This window comes from Bubalus kerabau, chromosome 1 (assembly GCF_029407905.1).
Source record: "Bubalus kerabau isolate K-KA32 ecotype Philippines breed swamp buffalo chromosome 1, PCC_UOA_SB_1v2, whole genome shotgun sequence".
Classification (NCBI taxonomy): domain Eukaryota; kingdom Metazoa; phylum Chordata; class Mammalia; order Artiodactyla; family Bovidae; genus Bubalus; species Bubalus kerabau.
In genome coordinates this window covers 61,235,696-61,253,840 of record NC_073624.1, presented here as the reverse complement: position 1 = coordinate 61,253,840, position 18,145 = coordinate 61,235,696, and the positions used below count along the sequence as shown (strand labels likewise).

Below are 18,145 nucleotides of genomic sequence, written 5' to 3'. Positions count from 1 at the left end.
AATAGAAATTGATACGAGACAGGATGAGGAATTCAGGCAAGGCTTCATTGGGACTTATGCTACAGCACAAAGGAATGAGAAGAAGTAATAGATTCCCTTCCTCAATGTCCAACTGACAGGGGGGCTAGTTTCTTAAATTGGGTGTGAGAGCAGGGCAGTGTGTTGGTAGGGGAGTCACTGAGGTTGGTCTCCCTGTGCCCTGGTGGTGCTGTGTGCAGTACCCTGCTTTTGCTCCAGGCCCCAGAGATGGCAGATGGGTTTTGGCCTTTGTGTATCTTATTGTTCAAGATTTGCCTCAACTGTGCATGCACACAGTTGTTTTTAGTCGCTTATGCTATGCTATGCTATGCTATGCTAAGTCACTTCAGTCGTGTCCGACTCTGTGCGACCCCATAGACGGCAGCCACCAGGCTCCCCTGTCCCTGGGATTCTCCAGGCAAGAACACTGGAGTGGGTTGCCATTTCTTTCTCCAATGCATGAAAGTAAAAAGTGAAAGCAAAGTCGCTCAGTCGTGTCTGACTCTTAGCGACCCCATGGACTGCAGCCCACCAGGCTCCTCCATCCATGGGATTTTCCAGGCAAGAGTACTGGAAGTTTCTTTGTATTCTATTGCTGGAGGAGATGTTTGTCCAGATGCAAGTATTCCACTAAAGGGTCCCAGGTTCCAGCCTGTCTCAAATGTTAGTTAAGAAGAAAAGAGAGGCAGTCTAAGGGTTGAGCCTTGGGATTTTCAAATATTAAGAATTAGGGTTGACAAGGATGAATTAGCAAAGAGGGCTAAGAAGGAGGGGTCAATAGGTTGGTAAAGGACCTGTAAGCCAAGTGAAGAAAGTATTACAAGGAGGAAGGAGTTAGCAACTGGGTCAAATGCTGTTGAAAATTTATGTGAGATAAAGCCTAAAAATTGAAACTAGATTTATTCTAGTGACGATCCTCGGGGTGAAATAATGGGGGAAAAGTCTGATTTAAGCAGTTTTAAGAGAGAATTGGAGAAGGAAATGGCAACCCACTCCAGCGGTCTTGCCTGGAGAATCCCAGGGACAGGGGAGCCTGGTGAGCTGCTGTCTATGGGGTCGCACAGAGTCGGACACGACTGAAGCGACTTAGCAGCAGCAGCAAGAGAGAATGGGGAACAATGAAAATAGAACTTTTTGAGGAGTTTAATTATAAAATGGAGCATAGAGATAGGATGGTAGCTTGAGGGGAAAGAAGTGTCAAGAGAAAGGGTTAAAAAAGTTTTTTTTTTAGAAATTTAGATATAGTCTCTGTGCTATTCTTTACAGTTTCAGAACTTATTTGTCTTTTAATAGACATTTGTACCTTTGGGTCACCTTCACCCATTTTTGCCCACCACCCCACAACTCTGCCTCTGGCAACCACCAGTCTCTTCTCTGTTTGAGTTCAATTTTTTTAGATTCCAAATGTACGTGAGATCATTCACTGTTTACCTTTCTCTGTCTGATCAGGGCTCATCCATGTTGTCACAAATGACATGGTTTCCTTCTTTTTTATGGCTCTGAATAATATTCCATTGGGTAAATAGCACATTGTCTCTATCCATTCATTTGTTGATGGACCCTTGAGTTGTTCCATATCTTGGCTACTGTAACTAGTGCTGCAGTGAACACAAAATTTTTGACGATTTTTAAAAATAGGAAAAAAAGCAAAATGGGATGTTGACTCAGCAGAGGGAAAAACTGGTGACTGGGAGGAGAGAGGAGAATTGCCGGAGTGATGACCTTGCAGTGTAGATAGCACGGGAACTGGGGGCTGTGTGGGTCTAGGGGTAGGGGCTTCCAGGAAATCCATTTGGATTCCTTCCATTTATTCCCATTGAGGTAAGAAGCAAGGTCATCAGCCCTAAAAGGTAGATAAGAGGCAATTTCCACTCCTTTTTTTTTTCTTCGCTTAGTAGCCAATTAACCATTCTCCAATCACTTCTAACATTGGAATTTTCCCTGTGTCCCTCCCTTGTTCCCACAGCTACCATCTTAATCAAGTTCAAATCATACTATGTCGGTGTTGTAACTTCATAACCTCTCAGCCACCACCCTTGTTCTATTGTAGCCTGCTGTGCATACAACTGCTGGCTCACGCTTCCTAAAATATGAATCTCCTTCTGCTGGGGTCTTACTCAAAACGCTTTCTTGGCTGCCCATTAAAGAGGATGAAGGCCACATACACAGTGGGGGCTTTAGGCCTCTGGAAACCCTTCTTGGTTCAAAAGAACTGGCCGTGTGATCTCACTGTGCCCTGCATTGCCACTTTTAATCCTGATTTCAGCCTCTCCTGTGCAAGCTGGTTCTGTGACCCAAGGGAAGCTGAGACTTCTCTATGCCTGATTCTCATCTGTAAAAAGAGGATATAATGGGACATACCTCTTATGAGTGTTGCTGCTGCTGCTGCTGCTAAGTCGCGTCAGTCATGTCCGACTCTGTGCAACCCCATAGACGGCAGCCCAACAGGCTCCCCTGCCCCTGGGATTCTCCAGGCAAGAACACTGGAGTGGGTTGCCATTTCCTTCTCCAATACATGAAAGTGAAAAGTCAAAGTGAAGTTGCTCAGTTGTGTCTGACTCTTAGTGACCCCATGGACTGTAGCCTACCAGGCTCCTCTATCAATGGGATTCTCCAGGCAAGAGTACTGGAGTGGGGGTGCCACTGCCTTCTCCAATGAGTGTTGCTAGAATTCAATAAGACTATCACAGTGTTTATTTAGAATAGTTACTGGTATAGTATAAACACTTAATCAGATTCAGCTATTCTTTTTTTTTTTAAGATTTTTTCAATGTGGACCATTTTTTAAAGTCTTTATTGAATTTGTTTTGATAATCTTTCTGTTTTAAGTTTTGGCTTTTTTGCATGTGGACTCTTAGTTCCCTGGTCAGGATCGAACCCCCAACCCCTGCATTGGAAGGGGAAGTCTTAACCAGTGGACCTCCAGGGACGTCCCAGCTTCAGCTCTTCTCATTCTATCTGAAACCCCTTCCCTTACTTCCTGATAATCTTCCCTGTTCTCTAAGACACAGCTGGTATGTCTTTCCCCCCATGAACTGTTTTTTGCTCATCCTTTCCTTCCTGCACTGATCTCTCTTCTTTCTCGCCATCATTTTGGCGTGTCCCCAGACGCTCTGTCAGTGTGATTTTCATGCGCCAGTGTTAAAACGCCCTCATAGCTTCAGCTATAGGGTGGATTTCTTGAGGACAAAGGTCATGTCTCGTAAGCTGTTACAGCCCTGTTCCCTAGCAAGTTGCTGGACTCTCACGACTTCAGATTTGACAGGAGGTATTTGACCTGTTCAATTCATTGAAGGGGTAAATTTGTTTGTCGTTCAGTCTGAAGCCTGTGTGTCCTCTCTCCCACGTGCCTGCTTCATAGCATATGCAGCTGGTCTGCAGCCTAATTCATGGGTCTGGCACTTCCTCTCCAGAGACCTCACGGCAGCTCTGCCAACATCTGCCCTTCTGGCCACTTTTCAGGATGGCTTTTCAGTTCCCTACATGTTTATGGCCTCATCTTCTTTTCCTCTGCCTTCTCCAGTGTTAGAAAGCTGTCGTTTCCTCTCTTAAGAGAGCAGTTGCCCATCTCCAAGCTTTGTTTCCTCCTTTCGTCTCTTTCCCAAGGCACCTTGGCTTTGAAGAGGCTGCTGAAAAGGAGCAGATTATTTTATCTTTTATGATCAGCAAAGGAAAAAGTAGGAGGCTTCATAAGGAAAATTGGCAAGATCTAAAGTTATTTGCATTTCATACGAATCAAAAGTTTTCTAAGTTTTTTTTTTCTTTTTTAAAAAAAGAACTGTCAAATAAACCAAGAAAAAAAAAATTGATCTGAACATTGAAACACCTGCTGCAGACCTGGGGGCTTTGAATTTAGCAGCTTTAGTTTGGGCCCAAGAAATTCTCTGAATTAGAAAGGCTTTTGCTGCTCCTTGGCTTGCTGCAACATTTCATTCCTAACGTCACTCTTCCCTTTCCTTTTAGAATACAGCAGAGCCAAAGAGCTCCTCTGTGTGCCTGTGGACGTGACAGACACCCTGAGATGTTTTAGAGAGACCTTGGAAAAATCCAAATATCACAACAGATCAATCCGGCACAGCAGAAAGTTGCTTTCGTTATTTCTCGCACAGACACAAGGTGAAATCCAGTCGTTCCAGTCGTTCCTGTGCACCTGTGGGGAATGGGTTCTGGGACCCCCTGTGGATACCAAAACCCGTGGATGAGCACGTCCCGTACAGTCAGCTCCCCCCTCCCTAGTATCCATGGCTCTGCATCTCCAGAAACAGAGGGCTGACTGTAGTTGCTCTGTGTTCCTGTCTCTTTATTTTCACAGGGTATCATCCTGTGGGTCTACCATGTTCTGTAGTAGGTTCCTCCTTCCCCCACTTCCATGCCCGCTTTCAGCTGCCTTTCACTCTTTCTTCTTGTCCAGTGGATCACACCTCTGTTTCCCACTCTTGATTCCAACCAAAGCACTGCCTCCCTCATGTTTTTATGCCTTCTGAGTATACTCCCTTGAGTGGAGTAAATACGAAAGCAGTGTTAATGTTGGATTCTATACCTCTGTGTCCTTACTCTTTGCTTTGCAAGTATGGTGCTATAGTCTTGTTTTATTTTCATAAGTAGATGAATTGATTCATACAGAATTAACTACAGTCTTTTACCAAAGCACTACTTTATCAATGTCAAACAAATAGATGCATTTTAATATACACACCAGTAAAATTCCTTATCAATACCATAGATTTTCATCTTAGCTTAAAAAAAAGATATTCATTATGTTTGATTACTTTACACTTGTTTTCTCCCTTCTCAAAATCTATTGATTTGTAAACTCAGTCAAAGCAGGGCTTCAAGTGGTTAACCTCAGAGAGAAAAAGGATACTCAAATGTAGGTTAAGAAATCCCAAATTACCTACATTTAGGTAATCTAAAATCCTAATTTATGTTTATAATCCTTACTGTTCAAATTTATCAGAATAATAAAAATAAATTTATATTAATAAACTTAAAATAATTAAAGTTTTATTAAATATTTTAAAGTTAAAATATTTTAAAGTTATTAATAATAGATTTAAATTTAGCATCTAGGATGCTAATATTCTCTGAACTGATTTTTTTAGAAACTAAACCAATTTTTTTTACAACTACTGACAAAAGTTTACTTATGTATATCATATATGTATCTATGTATGTATATATGTATATATATATAATGTATGTGTGTATGATGTATGAATGCATATATGTGTCATTGTTGCTCCCCTTCTCCCCCCAGAAAGCACTTATTATGATATGTGCCCACAGTTTTTGATTGTATTGTCCACAGACACACTTAGCCCTCCATATCATGTTTTGGAGCTTCCCTGTGGCTCAGATGGTAAAGAATCTGCCTGTAATGCGGGAGACCTCGGTTCAATTCTTGGGTTTGGAAGATCCCCTGGAGGAGGGCATGGCAACCCACTCCAGTATTCTCATGTGGAGAATATCCATGGACAGAGAAGCCTGGAGGGCTTATAGTCCATGGGGTCTCAAAAAGTGGGACACAGCTGAATGACTAAGCACAGCATATCATGTTTAAACTTCCTTTGGTTATGGTGTACATTAACAGTGGTTAAGGGCATGAATTGAAAAAAAGCAGATACAATTCCTAAGGATGGTTTATACCACTTCATTCTGAATTTCACCTAGTATTAATACTAAGATACCCTCAGAAGTTTATCTCCAGTCCTTGGCTGTAGACCTAAATCCATTTTAGTTTCTCTCTCTCTGAGGTTTTAAACTCCTTCCCCAAGAATATTTTTCCCTTTCTTTTCCCTGTGTGTTCTCTGACCTTACACAGACACAGATTCTTTCCTATTTCTTTCCCCTTAGGTCAGAACTACCTGTACATTGCGCCTATCCCAGAGGTCTCTGCCCCAGAGGCAAACTAACATCTTAATGTTGGAAACTCTTTTTAAAAAAGTAAACTCAAACTGTGCAACTTCTCCCCCCGATCCCCAGGAGGAGCAAAGCATTATCTCAGCATTCACTTTCCAGCAAACTGCCCTCTGCACTATTCCTTCTGAGGTAACACGAGTGTAGAGCACATCGACACACACCCAGGCTCTTCAGAAATGGTTCCAGACACAGAGTTTAAAGAAACAGAGTCCCTCCAACTGTAAATGAGGCTCAACTCTATGTAAAACCCTTCCTTCTCCCTTTCTATTCCTCCTACTTTTTCCCTCCTCTTAAACTTCCCTTCTTTCTCCATTTTAAAGCTTCTTTTAAAATTTTTCCCATGAATTTAGGAGACAAAGGAGGAGTGAACAATTTAAAATTTGCTACTGGGAAGGTGGAGTTTTCCATGGGGACAGAAGAGATGCACATGCCAACACCCCCCGACCTTTCTCAGGAGCACTTCCGAGTTTTCAGCTCAGTGGAGAAGAGCAAGCTTCCCTCCTCACAACTTGGACTCGTAATTTCTTCTTATTACGAAACTATTAGTAAGGTTTATTCATTACATGTTCATTTTCAATATGATCTGCCACATTAATATTGAGATTGCATTTGGTCTTGAAATGATACCTTTTTAAATATATTTTTTATTGACGTATAGTTGATTTACAATATTGTGTTAGTTTCATCTGTACAGCAAAGTGATTTGGTTATATGTACGTGTATATACTTTTTAGATTATTTTACATTATAGGTTATTACAAAATATTGAATATAGTTACCTGTGCTGTACAGTAACTGAAATATCATCTGTAGAAGTGGGATGAAAGAGCTTGAACATAGACTCTATTCATCACACCCTTGTAGGCAGTAACAGAGCAGTGAGGAGAGGGGCCGCTGCCACCCGCCTCCTGTGATCCTCTCTCCAGCCTAGCTGTTACCATTGCGAGATTCTAGGCGCCCTCCCACTCATCCCACTTTAACTGAACCTGTGAACCGTTTGTTGAGATGTGGCCACTGTTATGTGCTTTTGCTTTGCCCCAGCTGGTTCCATTTTCCTTGTCTTTCCACTTGATTTGGCTTTTCTACAAATTCAGCAGTATAAATTCAACATGTTGTAGATCCAATGTCCCTCTTTTTTTACAACAGAAAATATTCCCCCTTTAGTGCCTGAAATAAAATTTGTATTAATATACTCTTCCTATACACATTATTTAAAAAAATAAATATGAAGTCCTAAATATAAATTGAAGGATAAATTAAATGAAATCACTTTATAATAAAAGAATCTATTTGTTAATATGTAAGAGCTTAGATGGGCTTCCCAGGTGGCTCAGTGATAAAGAACCTGCCTGCCAATGCACAAGATGTGGGTTCAGTCCCTGGGTTGGGAAGATCCCCTGGAGAAAGACATGGCAACCCACTCCAGTATCCTTGCCTGGAGAATTACACAGAGAAATCTGGTGGGCTAAAGTCCATGGGGTTGCAGAGTCAGACACGACTAAGTGACTAAATGACAACAGTTGCAGCGAGAGCTTAGGCGCCAGAGGTACAGAGAGTCAATCAGATGCTCATATATTGTATGTAAGATATACAGAATACATAGGAATATGGCAGCTGCAAATGCAGACTGATACAAGTGTATTATATTGGTGACTCAGGTACTATCAGCATTGTTAATTTTGGTGCCATGATTTTCTAAAATGGCAAATGTAGGGCATTCAGAACAAAAAACAAAATATTACAGGGATTGCATTTCTGGAAAACTGCGCATTTTGAAAACATGTAAAAATACCCTTTTATGTATAAAATGAAGTTAGATGTTAGATTCAGATAATTATCTACAAGTTTCTCATCTTTTTCCTCCCTGTGGGGGAAGGTTCTGTACACTGCAGGGCCCCCCAGTGCCAGGTCCTCACTGAGGAAACACTAGCAGTTGCCCCATTGTGACAAATAACAGCCCCCTCCCTTAGATTTCTAAAATACCCACTAGCCAATAGAGCTACCCTCATTAGGAACCAATGCCATGTTAGATGGGGTTTTTTTGGCTACATATCCTGGAATGCATGCATTCCTCAGAAAGCAACAACAAATTCAAGTCATAGTAAAGATGTGCTTTTTTGTATTTGGGTGAAGGAAGAATCTGATAAGCTGCACTCTTGTCACATCTCTGATCAAAACCAAACCATTCAAGTCTTCCCATCTGCTGTAGAATAGTATTCACATTTTTCCAGTTGGCATTCAGATGCCTCAGTAATCTTACCACTACGGCTTCTTCAACCTCCCCCAAAACCATATTCCGGCCACATATGACATTTCTATATTTTATACCCAGTCCGATCTCCCTTGTATGCTTTTTCTAGATTTTTCCTCCTTCACCATCTTGACCTGCCTCACTCTTACGCTATCTACTTTATTCATGCTTCCTACCTGTTAGATCCAATCTTGTTTCCTCCCTCTTAGATCCACTTTCCTACTCCCTAACATTCAAACAGAACATCATTTGTTCTCTATAGCTATATTGTGTGACATTTAGAGGGTCTATTAACTTGAAGTTTGCTTATCTACACAGTCAAGGTATAAAGCAATTTAAAATATTCTTACATACATAAAGGAAATATTTTACAGGGACTGACATTTGTTCTTTCACTTGATTAAAAATACAGATGTTCTTCAAACCAGCAATCAGAGAAGTCTTCATGTGCAGGCGTTGCATGAACTTGGAAATCTTCTCATCTTCGCACAGAAGAAAAGGTAGCTTATAGGAGTCAGTAAAACAGAGAGAACTCTGTTCACCTGAAAAATGTTTAACTATTGTGAAAAAAAGCACCATCTTTCATAAATTTTAGTTCTTGGATAATATTCCATTGCTGTGTTTTAGTCATCAAATGCTACCGGAGAGAAACGGTTATGAGCAATAAATGGCACAGATCCATTCTTTAACATTTTGATGAAAATGCTTATTCAATGCATTTTCATTCCTTTTTGAAAGATAGATTTAACAACACAGATCTAATGCTGCCTGATGCCCCATTTGTGTTTCAGGGCTGCTTTTAAGTGTTGGAGTCAAGCTCTGGATGAAATTTTTAGAAAAGAAGATGTGCTCCATACATGGAAGGAGATTGGCAGCTCACTCACCAATGCCACTGATGGCTGGTCACCTCCAGGTTCCAAAGACTACAGTGAGGAGCTCCTGTCCAAAGGCGGCATCTGGGGGTGTTTGCAGGGAGCGGTGATATCAGCAAAGATAGCACAGTGAGTATGACGCTGGAGCCATCTGCATAGGACCTGGGGCCTTCCTTCATGGGCTACCCACCCAGGCCATGTAGGGTGCCTCACACACACTGGGTTCTTGGGCAGCTCCATTCATATCCTATAGGCTTATTATACACTTTACTTGTTTGTGCTGTTGCTTGTTTATGGCCGTCTCCTCTTCCTGTAACCAGGGCCACCTCTGGAATGTGAGCACTGCGTGGGCTCAGGTCTTTGCTTTGTTCACCAATGTATCCCAAGTGCCCAGCATGGAGATGGCATTCAGTAACTGTTGAATGAATGACTGAGTGGATAAACAGTTGGTAGGTGAGCAAGAATAACAGCGTGGAGGCAGGCCAACTAAGGCTTAATTTAAGAGCCTCCTAATAACTCTGGGTACCCCCTGGCAAGTTACTCATCCTCTCTGAGCCTAACTATTCTCATATGTAAACCATAGTGACAGAAATCACATGACATACCGTATTCATTTGCTACTACAGACTAGTGACAGAATATCAATCTGTGAGAGATTTACCATCTCACAATCTTGGGGTCTTGATATCTGAGATTAAGGTGTTCCCAGGGTGCTTTCTTCTGAGGCCTCTCTCCCTGCTCATAGGTAACTCTCTTCTCAATCTCTTCGCACATGGTCTTCCTTTCTGTGTGTATCTGTGTCCTAATCTCCTCCTCTTGTAAGGATACCTCTCATATTGGATGATGGCCTACCCTAATGACTTCCTTTTAACCTGATCGCCTCTTTAAAGACCCCATTTCTTAGTCACATTCTGAGGTTACTAGGGGTTAGGATTTCAACTTAGGAATTTTGGGTGTGCAGGGGTGCTTATGTGTCAGTGGCTCGGTCATGTCCGACTTGTTGAGATGCCATGGACTGCAGCCCGCCAGACTTCTCTTCCTGTGGGATTTTCCAGGCAAGAATACTGGCTGCTGCTGCTAAGTCGCTTCAGTCGTGTCCAACTCTGTGCAACCCCATAGACTACTGGAGTGGGTTGCTATTTCCTTCTCCAGGGGATCTTCCTGATCCAGGGATTGAACATGGGTCTCCTGCATTGGCAGGCAGATTCTTTACCAGTGAGCCAGCAGGGAAGACCCAGTGGGGCATATAATTAAGCCCATATCACAGACTGTATTAATTTCCTCTTGATGGTGTAACAAATTCCACAAAATTCAGTGGCCTGAAACAATACTGATTTATTGTCTTATGGTTATGGAGGGCGGAGGTCCTAAAATCCAAGTGTTGGCAGGGCTGAGCTACCTCTGGAGGTTCTGGGGGTGAATCTGTTGTTGCCTGTCTCAGCTTCCCGAGGCCTCCTGCATTCATCTTCCATCTTCAGGACCCACAGACTCTCATCTTCCTTTCTGTCAGTATGCTTCTATCCTCACATCTTCTCTGACTCTGACCCTCCTATCTTTCTCTTAAAGGACCATTGTGATTAGATTGAATCCATGTGGATAATTCAGTAGAACTTTCCCTCCCATCTCAGGGCCCTTAATTTAATCACATCTGCAGTTTTTTGTTTTTTGTTTTTTTTTTTCACTGCATCATATAACTGGAAGGATCTTAGTTTCCCGACCAGATCATAGATTGAACCTGGGCTCTCATCAATGAAAGCGTTGAGTCCTAACTGTGGGACCACCAGGGAATTCCCTTTTTTTTTTTGTTTTTGCCACATGAGCAACATATGCATAGATTTAGGGAATTAGGATGTTGGAATTGTTGGGCAGCCATTTTTCAGCCTCCCACATATGGCGTATGTGGAAGTCTTATCACAATGTCTTATGTCTACTTAGGACTCACAAATATCAAATATTTGATTAAGGTGAAAAACATAAAACGTATGAAGAGAGTAGAGGTACAGGTTTCCGTTACCTCTGTAGTTACATTATAGGGCATGGTGAGGCAAAATATCTGCACAATATTTTGAGCTGTAGAGAAAAATTTTTAAAAATAGTAACTTGTCTTAGTTAACGATCACATTGTTTTCAGAAAATTAGCATTTGGGCAAGGGAAGTATGGAATTACCATTTTAAAAGTATAAAACGTTCAAAGATTTAAAAAGAAAACTCTGTTGTTTGATTTTTCTTTTGCTCTCCTGAGAAGGAACTCTTCCTTTCACACACACACACACAGAGTCCCCATACAAGTCTGAGTTTATAACTTAGTAGCACTTGTCAGCAGAGAACAGAAAAGCTGAGAAAGGTTCCCAGCTTGAAAAGAACAGCTTACAGCTTTCCTGCCAGAGGACACCTTAGGGTCTCTGGGCCTCTGAAGTTGTTAGTGATTTTCAATCAACAGAAAGTCATTTCCTGGGTTATCCAGCTGGAAGTCGGACTTCCACAGGCTCTAAGGTACTCCAGGGGTTTGGGCTATTCTTGGAGACTCCCTGAGGAGAAGAAACTTTTCTCTCCCACTGCTCAGCAGGCAAAGCACCTCACAAAGAAGCTGAACTCATACTGGTGTTATTAATACAGTGAAGTCCACTGGTGTTAAAATAAGACTTGGGAGAAGGTAATGTGGTTTATAGTCACACATGTGAGTTTCAAGACTCGTGTAAAGAAAACTCAGACTCTACTAAGGGACATAAAATGAGACAGTAATAAACACAGAGTTACCTCAATCTTTGGTGGAAAGATTTAATATCATAAATGGATCCATAATGTACTGCTGGTGAGGAAAACAGTGTTTTAGTCTATGAGAAGAAATTAATTAATTGTGCTCATGAAAAAATTTTAAAATTGTGTACCTCCATTTCCCCAAAATTCCACTTCTAGGGATTTATCCAGTGGAAGTAATAGGACAAGTGCTCAAAAATGTAGGTATGACAGTGTTTGTTTCAACAATGGAAAAAATCCAAATGGAGATGAATATTTTAATACTCTGGTACATGTGTCTGATAAAAATATTAAAGTTCTGTAAAATAATTATATAACTGATTATGTTCAATAATAGAAAATTTGTTTATAAAAATATGTATTGCCTAATTTCAGTCTTAATGTGAATGTGCATCTGTATAATTATATGTAGAAGGAAATCTAGAAGGAAAGTGACTGAAATGTTACTGGTAATTATGTTTGCTGCTGCTGCTGCAATCATGTTTAGGTGGTAGCCTTATTGGTGAATTCCTCATTTTATTTTTTTCTGTCTTTGAATGTTTTAAATCTTACATGAGACTGTAGCACTTTTAGAATTAAAAATTAAATTTTTAATTTAATTAAAGGCTACTTAAATTTTGAGTTAAAATCTATGAGTATTAGAGTTGTATTTATGTAAAAATATTCTTGGAACATTGTCTCTGAATCAGTTTCTTTTTCTTATACTTAGATTTATTCAGACATTGGATGTTGAAAAGAGAACCAACTGTTGCCTTTTATCAGCATTACTCTTTCAGGTAACACTTCATATATATCGTTCTGTAGCAGCACAGCCATTTACTTAGTAAAATTTAAAAAAATGCAGTGGTTTATTACATTCATAAAACTGACATTAGGAAAATAACATAAACCTTGATTAAATATCCTACGCCCATCTTTCCTTTGATGACTGAACCCCTGTGGCATTTTCACCTTTAGTATTCAGCAGAGTCAGTTTTCTCGTGTTCACTGTAGATGGAGAAGTTTTACAGATGAGGAAGCTGAGTCTCCTGTCCTTCTTTCATGGAGCATTGAAGCCAGTCTGACTGAGTCTAAAGGGTTGCCCTGCCTCATCTTGAAATAAACTTTTGCTTAATTGCATGATGTAAAATACGCCATATAATGCAAGCCAAAAATAAGTTGAAGACTACAGAAGTAGAGTGTCTGCAGTTCTTAGTTTGATTTTACTGAAGAAGAAAGGAGCTTTTATCCAAAATATAAGACATTCTGAGATTCAGGAACAAAGCCAGGGGCTTCTGCAATCTCCTGGAGGTCCTGTTTATTTTGAAGGATGGAACACCCTTGTTCTGTGTATCAGAGAGTCTGATAGCTTATGAAATCTGGGTGTATAAGATCTTTGAGACAGGTTTCTTGAAGTATATAGCCATATTTTTTAGTTTTCTCATGTTCCATACACCTCTTGCCAATGCTTCAAAGGGAAGAGGTGGAAAAGGCAAGGATGCAGAGGGAATGATAATCCGAATCAGATTTTTTCTGTTGCATCCTTTACTTTCTCCTGATATTCCTCGTTCTTGAAGATAATGCTGTTTATGTTTTATAAAATAAGTAATTTTTTTGCTTAAATGTAGATAGCATTTCTTAGTAATTCGACAACTAAAATAAAAATTAGCTCTGGGATTTATTTTAAAAGTCTGTTCATTCTTTTCATGATTTTAAACTAAAAATTAAGCAATTGCATAATATTTTAGACTAGGTATCTTATAAGTTTAATGAGCAGTCTGATTAAAGTTATTCCTGATATATACATTAAAATAATTTGATGATGCATTTGTCATCAAGAAATGTCATTGTTTAAGAAAACATAAGAAGTACTCCTAAATGTACAATTTGATTTTGTGTATTCATCTTGTTTCCGAATGTCTGGCACAATGTTGGTCATAGAAATTGTATTTAGAAATACTGGTCAAATTAAACCAATTACCTTTTCACTTAATTCAGTTAAAAATTTAGAATTACCTGTGCTTGATTTAGACTTCTGAAGTATATTTTTCTTTCTTCTACTTGTAGGTTGGTAGAGTGGAGAAAACAGATTTTTGAGTCAAATAGTCAAAATTTTTGAATCTTCTTTTTGCCAGCATTAACTGCCAGCATTAACCTCAGAGAAGTTAATCATTTCAGCCTCAATTATATCACTTGTGAGATAATAAGTCTTCCTTCTAGGGGTGGGTTAAGTGAGGATTAAATGAGATAATATTTATGAGGAATAAACTAAGAGTGCCCAACACAAAGTCAACTCTCAACAAATGATAAAATAATGATAATTTCTTCTTAAAATAATAAGTATCCAACTACCATGAGGTTTAAAAGGCCCATTGTCAGTGATAAAGCATTTGGAACCTGTAGTGATGAGAATATAAATAAGTACCTTTCATTGATGCTTTCAAACTGTGGTGTTAGAGAAGACTTTTGAGAGTCCCTTGGATAGCAAGGAGATCCAACCAGTCAATCCTAAAGGAAATCAACCCTGAATATTCATTGGAAAGACTTATGCTGATGCTGAAGCTCCAGTATTCTGGCCACCTGTTATGAAGAACTGACTCATTGGAAAAGACCCTGATGCTGGGAAAAATTGAGGGCAAGAGGAGAAGAGGGTGACAGAATGAGATGGTTGGATGGCATCACTGACAATGGACATGATTTTGACCAAACTCCAGGAGATAGTGAAGGACAGGGAAGCCTGGTGTGCTGCAGTTCATGGGGTCAGGAAGTGTCAGACACTGCTTAGCAACTGATCAACAACAAACAGCCCTTTATCATAGGGTACAGTGTGCTAGGCAACACAAAGCACTTTGGGAAGGAATACATTTATTCCTTATATCCTTTAAATACTTATCTTTCTTGTTGTTACAAATGCAAATTCCAGCTGTTCATTTCACCTTTTTCGTCCTCAGGGTTTGCTTAGAACTACACTGCCACATCCTAAAGCTGAACGTTGCTACGCTCAGTATGAAATCACTCAGCTTCTCCCGGGCATCGAGCTCTTCTCAGACAGATATCGGGCTGACATCTGCTCTGTCATTGCGAGTTTGTATTACGTCATCCGCGAGCTGCACTTTGCTAAGCAAAATCTAGTAGTAAGTGATTTGTAAAATCAACAAATCATAATTCATGGTGATATCTTACCCCACTTATATTGTACTTTTTACTTGGCAGGGTTAAATTTTACTATTGTTCTTGTGATCAATTCTTGTTAAACTTTTAAACTCTATTTTCAGGATTCTGATCTGTACTTCAAAATAAAATAATTAATGTTATTTTTTTAACATCACTATTTGCATGCCATTTTGAATATAATAGCCAGGTCTATTTGATTTGGTTCTCTCTTTTTTTTTAACACTATTATTTATTGTTTTTTCCCCCTTAAGATATGGTGAAATTGACTAGAATGTTTAACTGGTCTGGAACACAGAAATCTAGTGGGCTTATAACTTCACTTTATTAAGTCATGAAGGAATATCAATATCAAAACTATGGGAGTATTTCTTTATTGAGACAAACTTATCTTTGTATCTGTCTCATTTCTTCTATATTAAGGGCACATCTAAGTGAAAAACAGATTCTAAATATGAAATTAAAGACACTTCTTAATATCCTAAGAAATTAAAACTCTCAAATAAAAACTAATTTCCTTTGGGAAAGTAAGTCACAAATCATAAATTTGAAGTTGATTTCGTTTTAGACATAAATTAGTATTTTCTGTTGGTTATTATATTTATGGTTTCCTCCTTTATCTTAGTTTTTATTTTTTCTTCCTCTGTGCTATTTCCTCTACTATTGTATGTCTTTTCTCACTGTGTTTGCTTCTTAATATCTGTTCTTTCTCTTTTTCTGCTTCTTTCCCTTTCCTCTATAATTTTAATACTTATTATTTTCTCATACGTTGTTTTCTGTTCTCTTGTTCTAAATTAACTCTCTCGTTTTGAAAAGATTTATTGTCCCCTGATATTAGTTGTTAAATTATAATGTCATGTGTTAATGTGAAAAGGTTGATAATGCTTGTAATACTTGTCAGATTTGGCACACAAAAAATGTTTATTAGAAAAAAAAAACAAATATGGTGTTCCTCTCATTGTTAAGAGGATTCATTTCTGGATTTAGAAAATAGTTTTACCTATTCCCTGGGTAACCTTTAGCTGCCTAGTCCTATTCATATATAATACATATCACTGCACTGGAAAAGAAATGAGACTTTTTTCTCTGAAGCTTAAGAAATTGAGAACATTTTTCTGAATAATTGAGCAGTTGGAAGCAATAAAATGGTGTGTTTTTATTTCTCACTAAAGAAAAGATACAATCTCAAAGGTAATAGCCAACTCTTATTGTTTTGTACTGCGTTAATTGTAGGAAAAGGTATTGTTATGTTTGTAGAGCATCATTATAGAAAAATGTATTGTGTTATGTTTGAAATCATTTAAGGCCAGTTCTAATCCTCTTTAAAAGCTGTTGCTATTAGCAGCTGCCAGTTGACTGACAATGAGAGATTCCTTAGCTGAACTTGCAAGATGTAAACAGTTTACATTTTGTATTACACTACCTTCTAGAAGTGCCTAAGGAGATTGCTGTAATATGTAAAATTTACCAAGGGACCCCTTGCTGTGGAATAATGGGAAATAGTTTGCTAAATAATAAGGATCCAAGTTCCCATTCTTGCTCCGTCTTCCTTTGATGGGGCAGGACCCAGCTGCAGGGAGTGAACTTCAGTTTTAAGTTGCAGTTAAGAGCTGTTCAAAAGTCCAGGCAAAACTATCCCTCAACACCTGCCTTTAGCTGAATCGCGGTTAGGCCAACTGAAAAGTTGATAGTCTTCAAGCTTTCACATACATCTATGGGACATCAAGAAGACTTGAACTTTGGGGTTAATTCTAGGAAAATAAAAATATTATGTGGAGAGTAAGCTTGAGTTTTAAGCAGTAGAATATATGTTCTGCAATGGCAAGGACTTAGATTTTTTCTTCATTCAACAAAGTCTAACATTCATATGACAGGCATGTTATACTTTTTTTGCTGATAAAGATATTTCAATTGAAGACAATAGAAGTTGACATTGAGATGAATAAATAGGAGCTATTAGGGGACATGGATGTGAGTTCCTCTGTTTTAAATTCTGCATTTATTTGATAGCTTATTTGCTAGAATGTTTCCACAGGCCTCAGTAATTCATATATATATGTTGAATTAATTTTTTTCAAGAAGGATGATTAACTTGAGTTTTATTTTTCCATGCTTATGGAAATGTGAAACCTAGGTTTGGATACCAAATGGCATCTACTTGGAACTATAAGTCACTGATAGCACTTTCAAGTTTTGATAAAATCATGAAGCATATGCTAGGCAGGTCATTTCACTTATACTAAATAGTACAGTCTTATAATATGGAAAAAATAAATCATGATTTTGTACAATATCTCTTGCATTAATATTTGGTTAAATTGTATTGTTATATTATTAACTTGATAACATATATTTCAAAACAAAGAGTGTTTTTCTCTTGATAGATTCTGCCTCTCCTTGCATTGTACCAATATTTTGTTTCTGTAATTTGCCAAGACCTAGTCAAAAATCTGGAAGCAAGAATCCTCAAGGTATGTTTCAAGCTTTTAAGACATTTGATATTTTTCAACTATTGAAGATGTCATCTTAAATTACTTTGGTTATAATACTTATAATCATAAGCTGATAGTAATACATGGTGTTGAACTGATATTAAAAAACCTTACCCAACATTATCATAAAGTGTAAAAAAGAGCTGGGTAGAAAGCTTAAATCATTTTATGCTTTGTTTTGTTGTTGTTCAGTCCCTAAGTCATGTCCAACTCTTCTGCTACCCCATGGGCTGTAGCCCACTGGGTTCCTCTGTTCATGGGATTTTCTGGGCAATTTTATGCTCTGGCCCACAGTAAAGTGAGGAACAGCTATGCCTGGTAACAGGCTAACCTAACAACATTCAGTCCAGAAATCACCTTTTCTGAATGACTGGTTTCTCATGAAGACTAAAGTTTTTGAGTTGTTTTTGCTAAGGATCTTTTGTATATCATGGTGCACAAGAGTTTTTCATGGCATAGGTAGTTGAAGTGATAAAATTCACAAATACCAAATTACAACTAATTATGTAACCCTTAAAAGTCAGGAGGCTCTCTACCTTCAAGATTCATGTAGTTGGCTTGAGCCTCATGTGGAGTGCAGAATGTCAAGCGTCTCCTTTGTTTTTTCCCTGGTCACCCATTGTCAGAGGCTCCCACTTACGTTGAATTTGTTTTGCACCTGGATCCTCTCAATAGCCAGCAAATTT

At 38.9% G+C, this 18,145-nt stretch overlaps 2 protein-coding genes across 3 annotated transcripts in view; both read left to right on the top strand.

Annotated features, from left to right (window-relative positions):
* The window catches only part of NEDD1 (NEDD1 gamma-tubulin ring complex targeting factor), a 296,141-nt gene that overhangs the window by 57,552 nt on the left and 220,444 nt on the right, over positions 1-18,145 (top strand). The gene's annotated exons all lie outside the window — the stretch shown is intronic.
* The window catches only part of CFAP54 (cilia and flagella associated protein 54), a 309,026-nt gene that overhangs the window by 164,058 nt on the left and 126,823 nt on the right, over positions 1-18,145 (top strand). The window contains exons 40-46 of one of the 2 annotated variants that reach the window (XM_055576666.1): positions 3,982-4,134; positions 6,288-6,482; positions 8,601-8,688; positions 8,980-9,189; positions 12,527-12,593; positions 14,748-14,930; positions 17,352-17,438. In XM_055576666.1, coding sequence (XP_055432641.1) covers positions 3,982-4,134; positions 6,288-6,482; positions 8,601-8,688; positions 8,980-9,189; positions 12,527-12,593; positions 14,748-14,930; positions 17,352-17,438 — 983 coding nt within the window. The remainder of the gene's footprint in view (positions 1-3,981; positions 4,135-6,287; positions 6,483-8,600; positions 8,689-8,979; positions 9,190-12,526; positions 12,594-14,747; positions 14,931-17,351; positions 17,439-18,145) is intronic. The other variant, XM_055576675.1, reaches the window with a different exon arrangement.